The sequence below is a fragment of the Dreissena polymorpha genome, chromosome 9 (genome assembly GCF_020536995.1).
Source record: "Dreissena polymorpha isolate Duluth1 chromosome 9, UMN_Dpol_1.0, whole genome shotgun sequence".
NCBI classification, from domain to species: domain Eukaryota; kingdom Metazoa; phylum Mollusca; class Bivalvia; order Myida; family Dreissenidae; genus Dreissena; species Dreissena polymorpha.
The window spans coordinates 57,907,100-57,924,581 of NC_068363.1; the positions used below are offsets into that span (position 1 = coordinate 57,907,100).

General features: G+C 37.0%; 1 protein-coding gene across 3 annotated transcripts in view; it reads left to right on the forward strand.

The window, feature by feature from the left end:
- The window catches only part of LOC127845784 (DNA topoisomerase I, mitochondrial-like), a 36,898-nt gene that overhangs the window by 8,084 nt on the left and 11,332 nt on the right, over positions 1–17,482 (forward strand). For 2 of the 3 annotated variants that reach the window (XM_052376926.1, XM_052376924.1), the window contains exons 5-14: positions 1,622–1,739; positions 2,362–2,581; positions 3,349–3,470; positions 4,662–4,784; positions 4,939–5,126; positions 6,473–6,536; positions 7,376–7,600; positions 14,084–14,222; positions 16,458–16,573; positions 17,018–17,132. In XM_052376926.1, the coding sequence (XP_052232886.1) occupies positions 1,622–1,739; positions 2,362–2,581; positions 3,349–3,470; positions 4,662–4,784; positions 4,939–5,126; positions 6,473–6,536; positions 7,376–7,600; positions 14,084–14,222; positions 16,458–16,573; positions 17,018–17,132 (1,430 nt within the window). The remainder of the gene's footprint in view (positions 1–1,621; positions 1,740–2,361; positions 2,582–3,348; positions 3,471–4,661; positions 4,785–4,938; positions 5,127–6,472; positions 6,537–7,375; positions 7,601–14,083; positions 14,223–16,457; positions 16,574–17,017; positions 17,133–17,482) is intronic. The other variant, XM_052376925.1, reaches the window with a different exon arrangement.

The following is a 17,482-nucleotide window of genomic DNA, read 5'->3' on the forward strand; positions in this document are numbered from 1 at the left end:
TTCTACACGGATTCACTTCAAATTGATACTGAACTTCTCTTATGACATTAGGGTCAATCTCAACTATGCATGGCCCCATAACCAACCCTGGGGCCCCGCCCACATAGACCACACCCACCCAAAATTGCCTTTACTATAATTTCTTCATTTCTACACCGATTCACTTCAAATTGATATTGAACTTCTCTTATGACAATACAGTCAATCTCAACTATGCATGGCCCCATTACCAACCCTGGGGCGCCCCGCCCACATAGACCACACCCACCCAAAATTGCCTTTTACTATAATTTCTTCATTTCTACACCGATTCACTTCAAATTGATACTGAACCTCTCTTATGACAATACGGTCAATCTCAACTATGCATGGCACAATTACCAACCCTGGGGCGCCCTGCCCACATATGTCACACCCACCCAAAATTGCCTTTTACTATAACTTCTTCATTTCTACACCAATTCACTTCTAATTGATGATGAACTTCTCTTATGACAATACGGTCAATCTCAGCTATGCATGGCCCCATTACCAACCCTGGGGCACACCTAGGTCAAACATTCGGCGTGGGGATACGCGTCGGCCTCTGCCGCGCCATTTCTAGTTGATTATAACTTTATTACCCATTAGGTGCATTGTGTTTTTCAGGGGTGTTGCATATTAGCCATCACGCAGCGAATGCCAATGAAAGACAATAAACCAACTGAAAAGATGACGATGTGTGATCAACATGCGTATTTATCACAAATTAATAAAGAAAATTTTAATTGCTGTTTGTTGTTTGATTGTTTGCGTTTAACCACACTTATTACTATTTTATATGTATCAATTTATTTATGTTGAAATTATTGACATTATTGATTTATATACCGGTAGTTTACTTTTAAGAACAAACACACAGAGTTTAAAATTTTAATGTTGATATCAGGGTAAAAAGTGACATTTGAGACCAATTACTGTTCTTAAAATTATCAGAAATGTACACTTGAAACTTAATTGAAAAGTGACAAAATAATTTCCTAACACTAGTTATTACCCATATTGTACGCACCTTCCCTAATTGGTGCCGATAAAGGTACGATTGTTATCAGTATGGCAATTATAATAATAGAATAAGACTTATTGGCAATTGGCTTCGTTGTTAAAAACACTCGTTAACGGTTATTCGATCCCACTTGTCCGCTAATCATAACAATGAATGTGTGAATGGCATACATTAAGAGGGTCCATTACTGTCCCTTGATAACAAAAGACTAGTTAATTGGCATGTGACAAACAGGCCCCACCTCCTGCAGTGATTCTCAAGTGTGTTCCCACATTCGTACCACGATTTTTTGCAACTGCGATTGATCGCGAATATGTATTACACACAAATCGGATATTGACTGTCGCATTTTTTTTAAATTCAAAATCAGAAATCGGCGAATTTAAGTGCTGACGAAATCGTCATTTTTATAAAAATGACGAAATTTTGTGCTGTCGATTATAAATGGTTTCACAGTAAATGATTAACTGAATGCGCCTTAGAGAAAGTATTTCAATGTGTCAAATTTAAACAAAAATGTTTGAAAGGGGAAAATAAAACAATAGAGAAAACTAATGTAATTTTATGGTATTGTAGAATGGCCCAAGTAAAGAAAGTTAAGAAAGAAAAGCCGACACCAACAAAACCCTCGCCGCCCTCAGGCAAGAAACGCAAGGCTGAGCCCCAGGACTCTGATGAGGATGAGAAACCATTGGTGAGTTACTGAGTTACTTGCTGGTAATGAGTTATGTGTGGTATGTAGCCTTTATGGCATAAATAAAGGATTTTAATACATTTTAATAAAAACAGGAGTTGAATGACCCTATGCAGAAAATTGTCAAAGGTCAAATGCAATATATATGTGTCAAAATACTTCAACTCCAAGTTCTTTATTTCTTTTTTGTGGTTACAATTGAATGAAAATGACACTGGGCAGATTATTTGAAGTACTCAAAATTAAGAAAATTGTAAAATGCTTTTGTTGACATTTTATTGTGTCATAAAAAAAAATGTTTATATGCTGATTGTTTTGCTTTTAAGTTATAAATTATCAAAACCAATAATGTTTACCTTTTTAGTTCAGTTTTTCAAGATAAAAAATGTTTCAGACTATTGTGTTTTATTTATTTTATCAAGTTCTGCTGCAAACGATAAAAAGCTTCAATTAATCATAGAAATAGTATTACATTGAGAAAGAAAGTCAGTATTAAAACCTGCGATGAATTGATGCAAGCATTCTAATGTGACTTAGATTGAAATCAAGAACATCCAGGCAATTTTGTAGTCAAATAAGACTGATTCAGACTAAAAACCTCGGCCAATTTTCTTTCATAAAGAAGAAAAAGAAGTCAAAGACTGCTGCCAAGACGACCACACCCACGTCGTCCCCTACTAAGAAGAAGAAAGGGGCCAAGGAGGAGCCCCAGGAAGTGTGGAAGTGGTGGGAGGAGGAGAAGGCAGAAGGCGGGGTAAAGTGGACATTCCTGGAACACAAGGGGCCTGTTTTTGCCCCCGAATATGAGCCTCTTCCTGATGAAATCAAATTTTACTATGATGGTATGAGAATTGTTTCTCCAAAATTTGGGCTAAATGCATGTGCACATAGTGTCATCTCAGATTATCCTGTGAAATCTGCACAGGCTAATCCGGGATGACACTTTCCCGCTACACTCGATTTTCTTTTTAAAGAGAATTCCTCAAAATTAACAATGCCATTAAAGCATTGTGTTATCCCTGATAAGCCTGTGAAGTCTCCACTGAATTTCAGTTTAAAAGAGATCACCATTTAACAAAAATACCATTTAAAGTGGAAAGTGTCATCCCACATTAGCCTGTGCAGACTTCACAGGCTAAAGTGGGATGACACTTAAGGCACATGCATTAAGTCCAGTTCTCCCAGAACGAGACTTGTGTGATAGTGCAGGGGTTATTTTCACTCTTTTTCGGTATGGGATAGCGTCTTGTCCATGCAGAAATCATGTTTAAATGGAATCTTTATTAGAAGGATTATGGTAAATGACGATAGAATTTGATACTGCCTTAATATACTCTGACTCAGCACTTGTTTAAGGCATATTGACACACTTTTAAGTACATTTTAGGATAAAAAAAATCTGCACAGGCTAATCAGGGACAACAATTTCTGCCTAAACAACACTTTCTCTAAGAAGAGACTTTTTTAAAGGAAAATATACAATAAAAGCGAAATGTGTTGTCCCTGATTATCCTGTGTGGACTGGAAGACTTATATTGGACAATATTCACGCCCACACCTTAAGCCCTATATTCCCAGAATTAGGCTCACATTCACTTTCCTCTCACAGGCAAGGTGATGAGGCTGAGCGAAGAGACAGAGGAGGTGGCTACATTCTACGCTAAGATGTTGGACCACGATTACACTACCAAGGAGGTCTTCAACAATAACTTCTTTAAGGACTGGAGAAAGGTACAAGCCTCATCAGTGCGTTTTTATCACCACTTTTAAATCGATAAATGGTGCCAGGTCTATTTGGATCGGGAAATTTTGTTCTGTTTTGACTAAAATTTTAAATTTTGTTGTTTTTTTGCTTACAAATACTTTAAAACTGAGATTAAACGTGTTTTCAATGTTATCTTAAGGTTCAACTTTTAAATTGGATGTAAGATTAATTAAAAGTTAAGTTTGCATTTATAAAAAAGGTTGCTTGTTTTATCATTCAACAAGAATTGGGGAAAATAAATGCTTTTGATGCTCCCCAAAAAATTTGGGGGGAGCATATTGTCGCCGTTTCGTTTGTCCGTCCGTGTGTCCATGCACAATTTTTGTCCGGGCTATTTCTCAGCAATTAATGACCGGAATTCAATGAAACTTTATGGGAAGCTTCACTCCCAAGATATGTGCATATTATCAGCCGGTTCTGGTCGGATGATTTTTTACAGAGTTATGGCCCTTCGAAATTTTCCATTAACTGTACATATAGTGCAATTCTTGTCCGGGCTATTTCTCAGTAACTAAATACCATAATTCAATAAAACTTTATGGGAAGCTTCACTACCAAGAGGAGATGTGCATATTAATAGCGGGTTCTGGTTGGATGATTTTTCACAGAGTTATAGCCCTTTGAAATTTTCTATTAAAAATTATTGTCCCCCCAACTACTGTGCCCTCAAGACGTTTCCTTTTATCTGAATATATAGGGCAAGATTGTGACAAAAAAACAACTTTGGGGAGCATCACCCGTCTCCGGCGGTTTCTTGTTTTATATTGGGAATGGGTCTTTATTACAGTCCTGAATTAAAAAATATAAAACACAACTGCACATACAATGAAAAGTCTTTGAAATTTAGTAGAGTGTTCAAGGAAGCTCCGGTTTGGTTCATTATTTTTTTAGCTGAAAAAAACAACAACCTCTGCATGAAACTGAAAATCATAGCCTTTATTCAAATTTTATCAATGCATTACTTGAGGGTTTGTGCGTATTTCAGTTAATCAATTTTAAAGATACATTTTATGTATTGCATATTTGTTTCTACAATAGAAAATTGCTACACAACATAATTATGTTAATAGATTTGCTTAAGAAATAAATGTTGATAATTTACCATAGACAGAATTGCTGAAGATTATCATAAACTCGAGAGAAATTGGCTCTGACAGGTGATGACTGCTGAAGAGAAAGAGAAGATCAAAGACCTGAAGAAGTGCAACTTCCGTGACATGTGCGAATACTTCAAGCAGGAGTCGGAAAAGAGAAAGAACAGGTCCAAGGAAGAGAAACTGGTAAGATATCAGCGGATGTTTAAACATGTTAAATTTATAAATTGTGTGCAGTCCCAATGCAATGTTTGTATGCTTTTGTATGTAGCCTATAGATTTTATGATTTGTCGTATTGCAAGGCACTTAAGTTGTGTATTCTATTACTTAAATAAACAGAAACTCAAGGAAGAGAATGCAGCTAAACAGGAGGAGTATGGATTCTGCATCATGGACGGCCACAAAGAGAAGATCGGCAACTTCCGCATTGAGCCCCCCAGTCTATTCAGGGGGCGTGGTGAGCACCCAAAACAGGGCATGCTGAAACGCAGGGTGCAGCCTGAAGATGTCATCATCAACTGCAGCAAGTAAGGGTTGAAAGTGTTGTTACAACATCAGACTTCTGAAGTTTTCCCTTTTGGTCTCAGAAGGCCATTTTTATGCCCCCCTTCAAAGAAGAGAGGGGTATATTGCTTTGCTCCTGTCGGTCGGTCAGTCGGTCTGTCTGTCGGTCGGTCCGTCCACCAGGTGGTTGTCAGACGATAACTCAAGAACGCTTAGGTCTAGGATCATGAAACTTCATAGGTACATTGATCATGACTCACAGATGACCCCTATTGATTTTGAGGTCACTAGGTCAAAGGTCAAGGTCACTGTGACCCGAAATTGTAAAATGGTTTCCGGATGATAATTCAAGAACGCTTATGCCTAGGATCATGAAACTTCATAGGTAGATTGATCATGACTAGCAGATGACCCCTACTGATTTTCAGGTCACTAGGTCAAAGGTCAAGGTCACGGTGACCCGAAATAGTAAAATGGTTTCCGGATGATAATTCAAGAACCCTTATGCCTAGGATCATGAAACTTGATAGGTAGATTGATCATGACTAGCAGATGACCCCTATTGATTTTCAGGTCACTAGGTCAAAGGTCAAGGTCACGGTTACCCGAAATAGTAAAATGGTTTCCGGATGATAACTCAAGAACGCTTGTGCCTAGGATCATGAAACTTGATAGGTACATTGATCATGACTCGTAGATGACCCCTATTGATTTTCAGATCACTAGGTCAAAGGTCAAGGTCACAGTGACCCAAAATAGTAAAATGGTTTCCTGATGATAACTCAGGAAAGCTTATGGCTAGGATCATGAAACTTCATAGGTACATTGATCATGACTCGCTGATGACCCCTATTGATTTTCAGGTCACTAGGTCAAAGGTCAAGGTCACAGTGACAAAAAACATATGTACAAAATGGCTGTCACTACAACTTAGAGCCCATATGGGGGGCATGCATGTTTTACAAACAGCCCTTGTTATATAATTAATTTGCACCATTTTTTTTATTAAAACTGAAAGTAAACTGGCATCAAAAAAGAAGGATAGTTAGATTTTAAATAAACATTTACTGACTTATAAGTTGTGTGATTTTTAACCCCAATTTCCTTGGGGTAATCTCAAAGATTTTGTGTAGATTCATGTTATGATGAGGTACATTTGATTCCTGGGAAAATTTTAGAAGTGTTTCGAAAAATCCAACTTTAAAACCTCTTTGAATACCGCACTGGCATATTGCATTAGTGGCATTTTTCGACAGGAATGTTATTGCCTAGTTTTGATAATCTACAATTTTGACAGTCATTTAATGCCACTGTCCTTTAGATCTACATGTGATGTGTGTGTGGACATTGATTGTGTTTCTGCTTACAGGGATTCCAAGATACCAGAACCACCGAAAGGACACAAGTGGAAAAAGGTCCAGTTTGACAACGAGGTCTGTACACACATGGGAGTTTTGGGCTGAATCAATTTGTACATATGCTGTGCTCTAGGAATACTGGGCTTAATCCATGTGTGTAAAGTATCGTCCCATATTAGCCTGTGCAGTCTGCACAGGCTAATCAGCAATGACACTTTCAGCATTAGGGGTATTTTTTGTTAAAACGAAGTTTCATCCGAGTGAAAATCAAGTTGAGGTGGACAAAAATCATTTCAGATTATTATGGGAGTCAACTTTAAGCAGATGCAGAAGTCCAGTTTTCCTAGAACAAGGCCCGTCATTTTTAGCTCGGCTGTTTTCGGAGAAAACCCGAGGTATTGTCATAGCCAGCTCGTCGTCCGACGTCCGCCTAATGCTAAAACCTCAACATTTTGTTACGGTTTTGAACATTGGCTCTAAAATCAAAGTGCTTCGGCCTACAACTTTGAAACTTCATATGTAGCTGCACCTTGATGAGTTCTACATGCCACACCCATTTTCAGGTCACAAGGTCAAAGATCAAGGTCACTGTGACCTCTAAAAAAGAATCTGACAAGCTTTTATATATTCAAAACTGCACCCGCGGCCGAGCATGGCACCCGCTATGCGGTGCTCTTGTTAAAGATTGTATCATAATTGCATCGAAACACTACGTTCTACTTTTAAAACTTTAATATAAGAAAGTTTTTAATTAAATTATTGCTATTAAGAGATTTCCTTTAAACGAAAAAATTCGATAAAAGCAGAAAATGTCATTGATAAGCCTGTGCAAACTCCACATGCAAATCTGGGAAGACACTTAATGCAGGTGCATTGAGTCCAGTTGTCACAGAACAAGACTCACTTATTACTAGGTTACCTGGCTAGCCAGCTGGACAGAGAACATCCAGGGCCAGATCAAGTACATCATGTTGAACCCGTCTTCGAGACTCAAGGGCGAGAAGGACTGGCAGAAGTATGAGACTGCGCGGCGCCTGCACAAGTGTGTGGACAAGATTCGCGCCAACTACCAGGAGGACTGGAAGTCCAAGGAGATGAGGGTCCGACAGCGGGCCGTCGCCATGTACTTCATTGATAAGGTACAAGGTGTTAGATTTTTTAGAATTCAGCCCCATTGCCAATATCAAAAAGTAATCATTTTTTCCAGTGCCATCCTAAAATATCAAACTGAACGTTTTGAAAAGAGAAAATTTATTTAACAAATAAAATAAAAATGCAAACTTTTCCCTTATCCCTACCTATCGCTTTCAGTTGAAACATGATACTTAGTAAGTATTATATCAAAAACACTTATTCTCTGTTTGAAGTACACTGCAACTCCAATATATCGCAGTTGAAGGGGTCCAAAGATCGCGACCGTGATATATCCGGCGTGCGATATAAATTGTCGAGTTATTCATGCATGTCTATGTATGCATTAGCATAGTTTGGCAATCTCAAAACACACTATTAACTTACCGTATTGAATTATGTGTTATATCCATTTGTTATTCATTGGTATAACACAAAAAATTATTCAATGTGAGTATTTTCAAATGCGTATATTTAAATTTGTAATCCGATAAACATTGCCGAGTTTTATTGTTCAAGAAAGCATGCACAAATAAGACCCATGTACAAAATGACGTCATTCACCTCATGGAAAGCATGGGCTTTAATAGTAGTGCAGTTTGACAAACTGAGGGACATGATTCACCTCTCAATTAAAAGCAAGAAATTCACACTGTATCTAACGCGCAAAGATTGTTGAGATAGGTCAGTATTGACTTGTGACATTTACAGTTATAATTGTATACACCTTCATGTGTGCACTGGTGCGTTTCGGCAGTTTAAAGCAAATTCAATAGAGAATGGTAACACCCAAAATGACCTATGATGTTTGGCATTAGTTGGGTCATTGTTTTTCGCGGTACACGGGTGCTATAGTGGTGAACAATGAGAGCAAACAATCTGGTTAAAACTGGATTATGTATGTCGGATTAAACAGAAATTAAAGTGGGTGAAAAAAAGGGTAAAATACAACTTTGAAACGGATTTTATATCAGCAAATTCTCAGATTTTATAACATGTTATTTAGGGATTATGCTTGTCAGATTTTTGGGAGCCATAGCCGATTCGCGATATATTGGACAACACGATATAACGGACCGTGATATATTGGACTTGCAGTGTATTTCCAAAAAAACAATGGCTCTTTGAAACATATTTAGTCATGTAATGGACTGTTCTTTGTACTGATTATTACCAATATAAAAAGTAAAAGCCATATCGTAAAGTGTGTTGTAATCTTGGATCAGCACTTTATTGATTTTTTTTCACAACATTAAATAATGTCAATTTTTAGCTCACCTGATTGCTCAGGTGAGCTTTTGTGACCGGTCTTTGTCCGTCGTATGTCCGTCCGTCTGTTAACATTTGCTCGTTAACACTCTAGAGGCCACATTTCTTGTCCCATCTTCATGAAACTTGGTCAGAAGCTTTGTCCCAATGAAATCTCGGCCGAGTTCAAAACTGGGTTATGCCGGGTCAAAAAACTAGGTCACTATGTCAAAAAAAGAAAAACCTTGTAAACACTGTAGAAGTCACACTTCATGTAACTTTGTCAAAATGTTTGTCTTAATGACATCTTGGTTGGGTTCAAAAGTGGTTCCGATCCGTTGAAAAGCATGGCCGCCAGTGGGCGGGGCAGTTTTCCTTATTTGGCTATATAGAAACCTTGTAAACTCACTAGAAGTCACAATTTTTGGCCAATCATCATGAAAGTTGATCAAAACATTGGTTTTATTGATATCTCGGACGAGTTTGAAAATGGTCGGAATGGGTGAAAAAACATGGCCGCTAGTGGGCGGGGCATTTTTCTCTATATGTATATAGTGAAAACATGTGAACACAGTAGAAGTCACATTTTTGGCCCAATTTTCATGAAATTTGCTCAGAACATTTGTTTCCTTGATACGAGAGTTGAGTTTAAAAATGGTTTCGGTCAGTTGAATAACATGGCTGCTGGGAGTGGGGCAGTTTTCTCATTATGCCCCCCCCCCCTTTCGAAGAAGAGGGGGGTATATGGTTTTGCTCATGTCTTTCTGTCCGTCCACCAGATGGTTTCCGGATGATAACTCAAGAGGTCTTATGCCAAAGATCATGAAACTTCATAGGTATATTGATCATGACTCGCAGATGACCCCTATTGATTTTCAGGTCAAAAGTCAAGGTCACGATGACCCGAAATAGTAAAATGGTTTCCAGATGATGACTCAAGAACGCTTATGCCTAGGATCATGAAACTTCATAGATACATTGATCATGACTCGCAGATGACCCCTATTGATTTTCAGGTCACTAGGTCAAAGGTCAAGGTCATGGTGACCCTAAGCAGTAAAATGGTTTCCGGATGATAACTCAAGAACGCTTAGGCCTAGGATCATGAAACTTCATAGGTACAATGATCATGACTTGCAGATGACCCCTATCGATTTTCAGGGCACTAGGTTAAAGGTCAAGGTCTCGGACACCTTAAATAGTAAAATGGTTTCTGGATGATTACTCAAGAACGCTTATGCCTAGGTTCATGAAACTTCATAGGTATATTGATCATGACTCTCAGATGACCCCTATTGATTATCAGGTCACTAGGTCAAAGGCTGTGATTTTTTTTGCTAGAAATTACAGCAGATATTCGGCTGATTCCCAATTGCAAAAAATGACGTTTTTTCCCAAAAATTTGATTAAAATTTCCCAAAAAAAGACAAAATTTTCCCAATAAAGCCAATAAGATTACAATGTAATTTAGCAATAATTTCGAACGAGTGCCGATCGAGTTGCCGAGTCGTCGCCGAACAACAACTGACTTACGTATTTTTCGCCAATTTAGCCGAATACAAATTTACGTTGCTATCCGCATCTCTCTCTATATTGCGGAGGATACCGATGATAGGCGATGAATCCCGATTGTAAACGCCTGTTTTTACACACGCCCAAGATGGCGGCAAGCAGACGAGAAATATGCGATGCGCGGCGAAAATGATAAATAACATTCAAATTCAAAACGGATATCATATGGTTATTAAGGAATAATTTAATGCGTCTGTCAATTAACGCAAAATATAACGTTTGAGATAAAAACAACAAATATTTATTACAAATCTTCACAGTGAATGTGCATCACGGAAATCAGTGTTGGGAAATTGGAGTTAGTCTACCGTTACTCACAAAGTTAATGCATTTAAGATGAGTATCGTTCGAAAATGGAAAAAGACAAACATGATATGATTTATATGTTAGTGGATCTGTGTAAAATCAGATTCATATGCATATTCTGCTTTATTATGTTTGTCACGCTTTACAGTTTACTGAAATAGCATTGAAGTGCAAGATGTTGAAAGGTAAAGAAATGAAATAAATTATTTCAACTCCATATAATACATCATTAACATAGCAAGACCACTAAAGCGTTTTTTTTATAAATAGTGTTAATGTTTTCACCATATGATATTTAATTTAAAAGAATACTGAATTAAATTCTTACTGTTAAAGAGGTTATGATTAAATGGTATATTTAAGAATCTATATAGATTATTGCAAGTTCAATATGAATGTGGAAGGATATTAACTTAACATTGTCTTCATTGTAAGAACACATTAAATTAGTACTTTATAATATAAAAATGCTGTCAAACATACTTAAATAATTTTAATTCTGTTCTTATAATCATATTTATAATGTTTCCCAATTTCATGGTTTATCGCGCTATTTTTCCCAATTTCAAGGTTTATCGCGCTAATTTTCCCAATCCAAAAGGCACAGGCTGTAAGAAAAACAATAAAAAAAAATCACTGAAAGGTCAAGGTCACAGTGCCAAAAAACGTATTCACACAATGGTTGTAAAGGTCACGGTGACTCAACGTAGAAAAATGCTTTCCAGATGATAACTCAAGAATGCTTACGCCTAGGATCATGAAACGTCATAGGTACATTGATCATGACTCGCAGATGAAATAATGATGAAACTTGACCAGGATGTTTGTCTGGACAATATCTAGGTCAAGTTTGATATTTGGTAAAGTTTAAATGAACCGACTCCTCTCAGGTGAGCGAACTAGGGCCATCTTGGCCATCTTGTTTTAACTGTTATATATTTTGTGTACCAAACTACATTGTCATATAAATGTTATTTTAAAAGTTATTTTAAAACTGAAATCATGAAAGACATTTATGCAGACGTTCAATTGTTTACTCAAATTTTTTTAATGAAATGATTTCATTAAAAAAAATGAGTTAATGAGCAAAACTTTAAAACATGGCCAGGAAGTTCAAACTTCAGCCTTCACATGTACTCACAAGACATGGTCAGTCTGTTTGATAATCGTATCAATTCGACCAAGCCAGTATACTGTGAAACCATTATTAATCGTCAGGCATTAATTTTCATAAATTTCGTCAGTCGACCGATCGGCGAATTTAAGATCCTAACGAACAATCATGCTCTATGTTTGAACACAAACAAACACTAAGTTGAACAATATTTTAAAAGTTTACCGTAGACATGAGGCATTAAATTCCAACATAATCCATGCACACATTCACTGCTGTTTCGCAATCAAGATTAATCCGGTTTTGACACAAATGGAAGTTGATTACACAATGTACTTAACTGACACTTTACACTTCTTTAAAACGCGTGTGCAGTACAGCTGTATCGAATGCGTTAACTTCGTTTATGTAGAATGGTAATGAATTAGCGCTAATTGTTTATAACTTTATTACCCATTAGGTGCATTGTGTTATTTAGGGGTGTTGCATATTAGCCATCACGCAGTGAATGCTGATGAAAGACAATAAACCAAATGAAAAGATGACGATGTGTGATCAACATGCGTATTTATCACAAATAAATAAAGAATATTTTAATTGCTGTTTGTTGTTTGATTGTTTGCGTTTAACCACACTTATTACTATTTTATATGTATCAATTTATTTATTTTTAAATTATTGACATTATTGATTTATATACCGGTAGTTTACTTTTTAAGAACAAACACACACATAGAGTTTATAATTTTAATGTTTATATCAGAATAAAAAAGCATTTTATTTGAAAAAAAAACACTTAACAATCTGGAACCTCTTTCGTATAACACAAACAGTTTTAAAACGGTATTGACAGCATTTTAATAAAATTGTTATCAGTATGGCAATTATAATAATAGAATAAGACTAATTGGCAATTGGCTTCGTTGTTACAAACACTCGTTAAGGGTTATTCGATCCCACTTGTCCCCTAATCATAACAATGAACGTGTGAATGACATATATTATGAGGGTCCATTACTGTCCCTTGATAACAAAAGACTAGTTAATTGGCATGTGACAAACAGGCCCCACCTCCTGCAGTGATTCTCAAGTGTGTTCCCGCATTCGTACCACGATTTTTCGCAACTGCGATTGATCGCGAATATGTATTACACACAAATCGGATATTGGCTGACGCATTTTTTAAAATTCAAAATCAGAAATCGGCGAATTTAAGTGCTGACGAAATCGTCATTTTTATAAAAATGATGAAATTTTGTGCTGTCGAAAATAAATGGTTTCACAGTAACTGCATAAACAAATTACAGATACTGGCCTTCACACTCTATACAAAATTCTGAACAAAAACACATGTTTTAGTTGTCTGGCAAGTTAGTTGGAATTTGGTCGGGTAATAGTATTGAGGTCACCAGATAGTTATGTGACTAAATCCTTTTCGTATCAGAAGCAAAGTGAAAATGGCTATATGAAATAGGAATGAAACTAGAACAGCCTTGCGGTCTTTATGTTATTTGCTGAGAAGCAAAGTGAAAATGGCTTTATGAAATAGGAATGAAACTAGAACAGCCTTGCGGTCTTTATGTTATTTGCTGAGAAGTAAATGAAAATGGCTTTATGAAATAGGAATGAAACTAGAACAGCCTTGCGGTCTTTATGTTATTTGCTGGTCATTCGTGTCTTAGTGTTGAAAATAAAGATTTTAACACTTTAACTTCTTTAGAAAGGTCTTTAATTACATTTGATTTTTTAAGGGCCTACCAGCATGTCGTAATGCATATGAGAGTGGTAAAAGATTAATGCATGTGCATTAACCCTTTGCATGCTGGGAAATTTGTCGTCTGCTTAAATGTCGTCTGCTGAATTTCTAAAATAAGCATTTTCTTCATTTTTTTCCAAAGAATACTATCAGAATAGCAAACAGTTTGGATCCTGATGAGACGCCACTTTCTGTGGCGTCTCATCTGGATCCAAACTGTTTGCAAAGGTCTTCAAAATCCGGTTCAAGCACTGGAAGAGTTAAGTCTCCTACCAAATTAGCCAGTGCATTCTGCATAGGCTAATATGGTACAAAAAGTTTCACTTATACTTTATTTTCCAAAGAAGAGACTTCCTTAAAAAGCAAAATAAAAAGCGAAAAAGTGTCATCCCTGATTGGAGTATGTTGACTGCACAGGCTAATCTGGGATATCACTTAACGCAGATGCACTAAGTCCAGTTTTGCCATAAAAGACTGATGTTCTGCTGTTTGCAGCTTGCCCTGAGAGCAGGTAATGAGAAAGAGGAGGGAGAGACTGCGGACACAGTGGGCTGCTGTAGTCTGCGCGTTGAGCACGTCAGCCTGCACAATGAGAAGGATGGCAAGTCTAACGTGGTAGAGTTTGACTTCCTAGGTAAGAACAGACATGAGAGCTACAATGTGTCGTCTGTGTTAATTGCACTTAATGGCTTGTGACTTAAATGCTTCAGAACAAGCCGGTCTTTTGTAGACTGCTTTCCTTTAAAAGATTACAGAAAAATGAGATAAGCACTTCTTATTTGCAAGTTGAAAATATTTAATTATTTGATTATTTTTTTTATGTCCCCCACTATAGTAGTGGGGGACATATTGTTTTTGCCTTGTCTGTTGGTTGGTTGGTGTGTTGGTTGGTTTGCGCCAACCTTAACATTTTGCAATAACTTTTGCTATATTGAATATAGCAACTTTATATTCGGCATGCATGTGTATCTCATGGAGCTGCACATTTTGAGTGGTGAAAGGTCAAGGTCAAGATCATCCTTCAAGGTCAGAGGTCAAACATATGTGGCCAAAATCGCTTATTTTATTGAAGATAGCAACTTGATAGTTGGCATGCATGTGTATCTCATGGAGCTGCACATTTAAAGTGGTGAAAGGTCAAGTTCATCCTTCTAGGTCAAATACATGGGTCAAAATTGCTCATGTAATGTAACTTCTGCAATATTGAAGCTAGCAATTTTATATTTGACATGCATGTGTATCTCATGGAGCTGCACCTTTTGAGTGGTGAAGGGTCAAGGTCAAACTTCATATAGGGGGACATTGTGTTTCACAAACACATCTTGTTTCAACTAAGCTGATGTGTATTATGTGGTTATCACTTTTAGATACACTGCAGCTCCAATATATCGCGGTCCGTTATATTGCGCTGTCCGATATATCGCGAGTTGGCTATGGCTCCCAAAAAATCCTGCGAGAATAATCACCAGATGTACTTATTTTTTGTTATTTTTCGTCATAAATTTTTAATCTGAGAATATGCCAACTGCGATAAAAACCGGTGCTGGCTAGTTCACTCGTTGTTTCACGGCTTACTTGACACGCAGTGAAGAGTGAAAACAGACCATAAGTGACAGTGTTGTTTTCACACGTTTGAGTTGTTTGCGGCACTTGAGTTATTAGTGTCACATCCTCGATAGTAATGTCAGTTTATTGGTGTATAAAGCGTTAAATTTCGCTATTGGGCATTCTGTCTTTGTACACGAATTACTTACCACCTGAGAAACATTATGTACCTGGCGAAATCAGACGCCTGAAAATCAATGAAACAAACTGAACTGACTGATTACTTTTTTAATGAACGAAATTGATATTTTTGTTTTGTATAATTTGTAAATAAATGTATGTTTTACGTCAATATATTTGTATTTGTAAATGTTTTTGTATGTATGTTGATTATGTTAACGCCATATATATATATATGTACATATTCTTTATTAACAATTCAACAAATGTCATATCCGCCATATTTTTGTTAGAACTGCGCATTCTTCTTGTGATGAATCTCGTTGCGTCTGTAAATATAAAATAAAAACAATTTTAAATTATAGTGGTTTGTTTCCTTTGTCTTGCGGACCATCTGTTAGGGTAGATTCGAACGTTAGCACACGTACACTGCATACATCTTCATACGTATTTTACGCTTATACTTTTCGTTCAGTTGGTTTTAGATCGTACCTGAAAATAAAAATAAATAATGGCATAACAATTATCACGATAATCAAAACATATTACGATATTATTTTTTCCAGTTCAAATTGCACATGTTATAATTAATTTGCAATTATTACGCCCGGAATATATAGCGGCGCCGTAAATGAACTGTAAACAATGGTGATATTTGACATATTATATGCTACGCTATTTATTGAGACCTTTCTGGACTTATATCGCGCACTGGATATATCGCGGTCGCGATCTTTGGACCCCTTCAACCGCGATATGTTGGAGTTGCAGTGTAATATAGATTGATCATTGCAAGTTTATTCACAGTTGTGTAGTTGATCTTAATGTATGTTTTGGAGACCTTCAGCTGTGTTGTCAGACAAGTTGTCTGATTGAACACAGTGATAGATACAACAAAAAGGTTTAACTCCTCAGCTATTCTTAAAGAATTTATTTCACTTCATCGTAAATGAAGAATGTATTGTTCGTTGGTAAATTTTTATCAAGATGCTCTTTTTAGAATTAAAGAGTTTATTTGTGAAAAATGTTTGATGATTGTATATTATTTCAAACTAATTTAATCATGATTGAAATTGGTGGATTTATTTACTGGAAAGCCTGTGTTTGGCCCTGTGTTGAGACTAACCTGTTGTGTGTGTTGCAGGTAAGGATTCCATTCGTTACCAGAATGCGGTGCCAGTAGAGAAACGGGTCTTCAAGAACCTGCAGATGTTCATGGAGAACAAGGCACCTGGCGACGACCTCTTTGATAGGCTCAATGTACGCAAGTGAAGTATTTATAAATAGATACAAATGTATATAAATATACTGTATAATGTGCAATTGAGCCACGCTCTAAGAGAACCGGGCTTTTTGCACGTGTGTTAATTGTTGCCTCAGATGAGCGGCTGCAGTATGCACAGGCTAATTAGGGACGACACTTTCCACCTAGCCTGCATAATTTTGTATGTATAAGACTTTCTGTGAATAGAAAATTCCATAAATGCACAAAGTGCTTAGCCTAATTTGAGACAACACTTTTATCAAAATCATTAAGCCTCATTTTTCCATATTGCGACTCAAAGCAGACATCTAGCTAGTCATATGTAACAATCACTATATTGCATGACATCATTATGTCATTTGTGATTTTGACCCATAGTGATTTATGCCAGAGTCCATTCAGTTTGGTCACATGTCAGTGTTTGTGTGTGTGTTTTCAAGACGACCATTCTGAACAAGCACCTGCAAGATCTGATGGAGGGACTGACTGCCAAGGTGTTCCGTACGTACAACGCCTCCCGTACCCTTCAGGAACAGCTTGACCTTATGACCAATGGTACGGCCAGGGGCAATGTGGCCCAGTGTATTGGGCTGTGGTTTGAGCAGTCAAAAATTTGTTTTAGGAGAACTGGGCTTAATGCATGTGCATAAAGTGTGTTCCAAGATTAGCCACAGGCTTATCAGAGACAACATGTTCTTCCTAGACTGGAGTTTCATTTAGAATAGACATTCTTTAAACAAAAAATTTGTTAAAAGCAGAAAATGTCCTCCCTAAATATTCTGCGTAAGTGCACAGGCAAATCTGAGATGGCACTTTGCCCATGCATTTAGCACAGTTGTGTGAGAATGGTGCTCAATTGATCTTTTGATTGATGTTATTTTGTATGAGTGCCGTAGTAAAAGAAC